The 6,563-nt window shown below is 32.4% G+C and overlaps 1 protein-coding gene across 3 annotated transcripts in view; it reads left to right on the top strand.

Annotated features, from left to right (window-relative positions):
* The first annotated feature begins 1,574 nt into the window (after positions 1–1,574).
* LOC106466848 overlaps positions 1,575–6,563 on the top strand; it is a 59,938-nt gene continuing 54,949 nt past the window's right edge. For all 3 annotated transcript variants that reach the window (XM_022394914.1, XM_022394913.1, XM_022394912.1), the window contains exon 1: positions 1,575–1,847. In XM_022394914.1, coding sequence (XP_022250622.1) covers positions 1,665–1,847 — 183 coding nt within the window. In that variant the 5' untranslated portion in view covers positions 1,575–1,664. The remainder of the gene's footprint in view (positions 1,848–6,563) is intronic.

Below are 6,563 nucleotides of genomic sequence, written 5' to 3'. Positions count from 1 at the left end.
CTTGTTTAATATTCAAATGATTTAGATGTGTTTGCTTAATATACTCATATAAAGTCATTTGATATTGAAAATAAAAACATCAAGGCATAGTGAATTTTGAAAGAAGGAAAAACAGCACTATGAATAGACGATTTATTTATAGCTATATACTGATCATAGCTTTCTGAAATTCTAATTAACGCTGAAACTTTCATGTGCGTCGTGTTCTCTATTCTTTTCTTTTCACAATAAAAAACAGCTTTAGAGCATGGAAAATAATCTGAGATCACATTGTTTTTCTATCTCGAGGTGGCATCCAATAAAGTAATCCTGAAACGTAACTCAATCACGAACACTATAGAGAAACTCCTGACAATGGGTGATAATCATACCGATAAGTTAGTTTCTGCATGATTACGTTTCTGTGGAATATTTGTGTTTAATATATTGTTGTATTAAGAGAATCAGTCATTCTTCTTGAAAAACTTGTATATCTAAAAAGTTATAATTGTTTGACACTGCTGTAAAGACAACGAAGATCATTGTATATGAGCGAATATCACTGATCGTCTCTACAACACTAGGCTGAAATGAAATTTGAGAATTTTTTAAAGTTGTAATTTTTTAATTTCCATGATTTCTTTAAGCAGAATTTTTAGTAAATGACTAACAAACTGTATAATTGATAAAGAACGACAGTTCTCCCTTTCACATCTCTTTTTAACGCATTCCTAATAACATGACTGAACGATTTGTGTTTTTGTTGGATTTTGTACAAAGCTAGTCGAGGGCTATCTGCGCTAGCCGTCCCTAATTTCGTAGTGATAGACTACAGAGAAGAGGCAGTTAGTTAACACCGCCCAACGTCAGCTCTTGGGTTACTCTTGCCAGACCTAATAGTGGAATTTGACAGTCACTCTTATAACGCACCAGTTACCCCCAAAGCGTGATTTTATATGCCAGTAACGCAACCAAGGAATTTCAGCCGCACAATCCGGCACTCGGCCTCGACTAAACGAAAACGAATTATTTGTTTGCAATGAATTCATTTTCAAGCAACCCTCTTTTTGAGAACGGTCATATGAAAATCTGGTTAAGATGAATATAACTGATACATAGAATGAGACTAATATGTTTCAAAGTCAAGAAAACTAGAATAGCCCTCCTTGTATAAAACTATTTCTGCAAGCTTTAGGCTCAGATACTGGAGTGTTTGAAATAAAAGTAATTATTTACGTAAAGTTTTTTTTAAACTGGTATATTACTTACATGTTACGACTCCTGCCATATGATTCTTATCTGTTGTTGGTGTTTATATCTAGTTTTATTATTATTATTTCTTGCGGCTCAAACAACTTTTGTTTATTTATTTCCTTTGCAGTTGTCCATTTTAATCAAATATATTATATTCACATAATAATAAAATCATACTCTAATCTTCTCAAAAAGAAAAATATTCTACAGTAAACCAGAACAAAGCTGAAGCACAGTTTGCTGTAAAAAAAAGAAAAAGAAAGATAGTTGCAAAAGTCTATCACTAGGTGACGCTGTTAAATACAGCAATTGATATCCTTGTGATCAAAGCGTGCGGCAAGAGGATAGATAGCCACTGTGAAATGCAGAGGCCGAAAGTGTAAAACGCTTTACACACATTAGGTGATTTTTCTTTAAATAAAGGACAAACTATGCTTTCTCTATCAATATTAGACCACGTGCGCTTTAAAAACAGAAAAGGAAACTTTGTAACAGCGCTTCCAGTGTCTGTCGAGTTTTTCAAACTCCTAAAAGAAGAGAAAAATTCTCGAAATTCGAATGTTACCAGCGAATGGAAAAAGTATACATCTAACAGCAGACTAGATGAGGACCAGGTACGTAATGTGTAAACTTTCAACTTATTCACGTTAATATTTACTTACTTAGTTCAAATCTGCCCTGGTGAATTGCTTTAAGTATATTTAGATATGTTTTCTACCAAAGCCAAACAATTACAGCTTCTAATAACAAATTGAAACAACCCTCTCTTATTCATTTCTGAGTTGTATAATGCATTTTCTAAAAACCAGATTGAACTTCTGAAAAATGATCAAACTAGCGTTTTCGCAAAACGTTTGTATTTTTATTTTACAACATTAATGGATAAACTATTTTTGAACACCGGACCAAGAAACTGTCATTTTCTATTTACCACTTAAACTTTGTTGTTTTTTTTGTTTTGTTTTCTACATACACATGTAAGTTATATTAGGCCGTACGCTTGTTAGTAACAAATACAAAATGTTAGACGCAATATTTTTCCAAAACGAATCTAAAAATCATATTTGTATCATTTTAAATTAATGTGACAATGTTCTTTAACGAATAAAATAAAAACCACTGAAGAGCCTAAGTGTAATTCATTAAGATATTTGTTTTGGATTAGCAATGTTACGAGGCTAAATTAGTAACACGATAAAAATAATTCCTTCTTCATAAGTATTTATTCGTTTATCTGGAACATGGAAGTAAAATACGTCACCCGATTGTTTACAGTATTTGAATTTACGGTATATGCTAACGATACAGTGATAAAATGCTCTAACTGTTTATATGTATAAACACAAGGAAGGGTAAAGTGGCATTATCTATGAAACCAATATGTTAGTGAAACAAGAAAATCACAGTAAACTTATAATGACCGTAAAACAGTTGAACAAGGTTGATTTTATATAATTGGTTATTTAAAGTGAGCGATTTTATGGTTGTACACCAAAACATACATAACCGACCTAATATATTTAACATCATGTATAGCAAGTACAATTATAAAATAAAAAACGTACCGTGACTTTATTATCTCATACCAATTTTTTACCAAGTTTTCAGGCTTATATACATTTTTATATGTAATATTTTTAATGTTCTAATTTAAATATTGGTCAGAGGGAACTGTGGTTCTTTATGATGAGCTCATATCAAAAGGTTTAACAAGATAGACCTAGCACACTTATAAAGTTCTAAGAGTGTGACGTTAGTCCTAGTATTGTTGAAGAGGTTTGAACGTCATTTGCAACGTAAACCTACAACAATTTACGTCAATGTGCATGTGTTAAAGCTTGTAGAAATGTTAAAGGAAGAAATAAAGTAATTTCTTCTCATCAGATAATTCAAAATAGCCCGCCAACGAAAGAACAATGCTACAATATTATGTAGGCTATAAATATATATTTGCTTATACATTTATATAATAATAATAATAATATTTAAACAGGAATTCTTATAGCTGCGAGTCTCGCTCTGGCCTTATGATTTGAGGTTCTGTTGTTGATTTTTCAATAAGTATAGCGTGTTTTTGTTTTTTAATTTTGCTCAAAGCTACACGAGGGCTATTTATGCTGGTCATCCCCATTATCGAAGTGATAGACTAACGATAAGGCAGCTATTCAACATTACTTAGCACTAACTCTTAGGCTAGTCTTTTACCAACGAATGATGGGACTGACCGTAACATTATAACGCCTCCACGGCTGAAAGGACGAGCATGTTTGATGACGTGATTCGAACTCACGACCCCCAAAATACGAGTCAAGTCACGAAACTTCATGGCCTGCTTGATGGCGAAAAGTATCGATGGAGAGATGACGTAAGCCAATCAAGCAAGTAGACGGTACACGGTGAAATGTTTCAAAGTGATAAATTTCCCAGGGCCTTAGTGCAACAACACAGTTAAAAAACTAATATGGTTTAGAGACGGCCTGAATGGGTAACGAAGAAAACTTTATTTACAGTAACAAATATACAACGTTTCGAAAAGCTTTTGTCATCATCGAAACGGTTTACATTTGTTACTTAAATTAAGGTTTTTTTCATTACTTATTCAAGCCGTCTCTAAACTTTATTAGCCTTAAAATGTGTGTTCTCATAATCAAAACAGTAAGAAAAACGTGCTTATTTTCTGTTTATTCTTAATGCCCTCTGACTCCTAAAGTTGTAATACAGACCCTGTATATTCTTATTCCGAGTTGTTAAATGTTTATTTTATAAAATTAATTGACGTCATTTCTCTACTCCTTTTTGTTTCTTTGTGACTCACTTCAAATAGATATTAAGGCACTTTGACGTTCCAAGACAGTTGTTATAGAAATGGTAACTCAGTACAACATGGACAATGAGAATATATGTATTCTTTATTTATTAAGAAACAGAACGTATGAAAGTAAATAAATAGTCCTAAATAGAATTGCGAATGTACAAGCGAATATTTAAAATGCCCACTGATTTTAGTGAAAATTGTTTAGCCTAACGGCTATCTGTGTATTTTTAGTAACAGATGTTTAGTGTAATGACTATCTGTTTTAACGAAAATCCTTATTAAGTACGATGTCAGGCATTAGAGAAGAATTGCTGTGGACCTGTAAGAGACAGAGAAATAAAAATTGCATTTGATACAAACACATAAACCTTAGTAGATATTTTAGTTAGACATTTATTTTTCATTACTAAGATGTGAGTAAATTTATATGCCCCACTTTATATGCGCTATACTGCAACGCGAGTTAACTCTTCAGAAACGATAACATTTTGTGAAACTCCAACTTCATCAACGGCCTAAAAAGTTCACTATTTTAATAAAATATCATGTAATTTCTCCACTAAACCTTTAATAATGCTTTGAACTTTCTTACTTCGCACTAAGAGAACGGTAAAACGTTCCTAAGCAGGTGTTCGGAGAGAGGGATTAAATCTTGAAGCTCGGTTTTATCGAAAAAGTATTTTAGAAAGTTTTGAAAATATGGTCAAATGACCCGTAAGCTCTCCGTACCTAGCGTTTGTATATATATATATATATATATATATATATATTACTGAAGAATATAACGCAGTTTGGAAAACTATATTTCTGCTTGAGTAATAACTACAAGAACGAAATGGGTTTGTGGGAACATCTAACTTGATCTAAGAATCACTTATTGTTAAGTACTGATTTTATCTGTAGGATCATTTTCTTCACCTGTTGTGGGATGGCCACGTTTTATTAAATGAAAACCTAAGATATTTCATGTTTGTGTAGGTTGTAGTTACGAGCTGTTGAGAAAATAGAGAACATGTTTAAATAAAATAAAACCTGTCTTGAGCTAATGACCCACTTTTTCAATGTAAGTCACTTAAACCCTGAAAAAAAACTGTACAACTGTAAAATAATAAATAAATAACAATCATGTATTCCTTGTGTGTCGTAATTGGTTTTGTGTTGTTTAGTTTACTTTGAAAACTCAAAATATTCGGAAAGTTAAATATACACAGACACACGCACACATATATATGTATTTATATACTTTAAATACCATAATTATACGTCGGAGCAACTCGATTAAACAAATAACTTATTTTTTTAATACTGTCTTATCAAACCTTATACACTGTATTAGAACTTCAAAAAACTTTTTAACAAATAGTATCTTGGTGCTAGTTCTTCTCTCGTTCTAAAAACGTTTTCTGAAATAACATTTTTTTTCTCACGAACGTTTTAACAAAAGTGTCTCATGTTTTATTTTCCAAACAATTTTCTGGTTTAACTACAATGTTTTAAATAGTTTAACAATCAATAAAATTCACTTCAATAAAATAAATTCTCCTAATAACTAAAGGGTAATTTTCTAAGACCAAAATATTTTTAAAGCTATTTTTCAAGTCTTCTACTCCTTAGTTTTCTTATGTTAAAAAAGCTTCTGGCATTTTCAACCTGATTGACCCCTTATGCGATGACATGTGCTAAATGACCACATCAAAGATTTCAATATTTAGGCATAATCATTCCTAATTTAGAATTGCTAACCAGAGAGAGCAACCAGCCAGCAGCACTTGTCTTCTACATACAACCACTCATTATCGAATAGCGATTGACTGCCATTTTATAGAACATCTACAGATGCAAAAAGCGTTTATATCGGGTTTAAACATTGGAACTGGCGCTACGCAGCCCGGCACGCTCCCATCTAAGTTATGCTCTGTCCCTGTTAAAATAGTTTTCCGTTTCAGCTAGTTTAACATAATAAAAATACCACACTTATTTAAGTGTTGAACTATTTCACAAAACAGAATTTCAGTTTCTTGTCAAATATTTTATTGTCACATTTTAAATATTTCACTTTCACTTCAACTCGTTTGGTAAGGACACTGGAATGGTGTTAGTGGAGAAACGAAGTCTATTATTGAAGAGAAGAACGGTAGTATGTATAAATAACAGTTTATTTACAAAGAAAGAAGGTAATATCCAGCTCATATTTTTGAAGGGAAGAATCTAAAATTAAGTAAGTATAGCCTTTATTTCTAATACACTCCACATTTCGCTGGTGAATGTGTGAGAATACACACAGATTTCTTTATGTTATTAATGTGGAGGAAAAGTTTATTATTTTAATGCCGAAATGTGGCACAAATTGGGCAGAAGTGTAATACTAACAAACTTAAGATGCATGAAATAGACACTGTCTCATTTAACTGAGCCCGGCATTGCCAGGTGATTAGGGCGCTCGACTCGCAATCTGAGGGTCGCGGGTTCGAATCCCCGTCACACCAAATATCCTCGCCATTTCAGCCGTGGGGGC

Source organism: Limulus polyphemus, unplaced genomic scaffold (genome assembly GCF_000517525.1).
Source record: "Limulus polyphemus unplaced genomic scaffold, Limulus_polyphemus-2.1.2 Scaffold2396, whole genome shotgun sequence".
NCBI lineage: Eukaryota > Metazoa > Arthropoda > Merostomata > Xiphosura > Limulidae > Limulus > Limulus polyphemus.
This window is presented reverse-complemented; position numbering and strand designations above follow the sequence as displayed.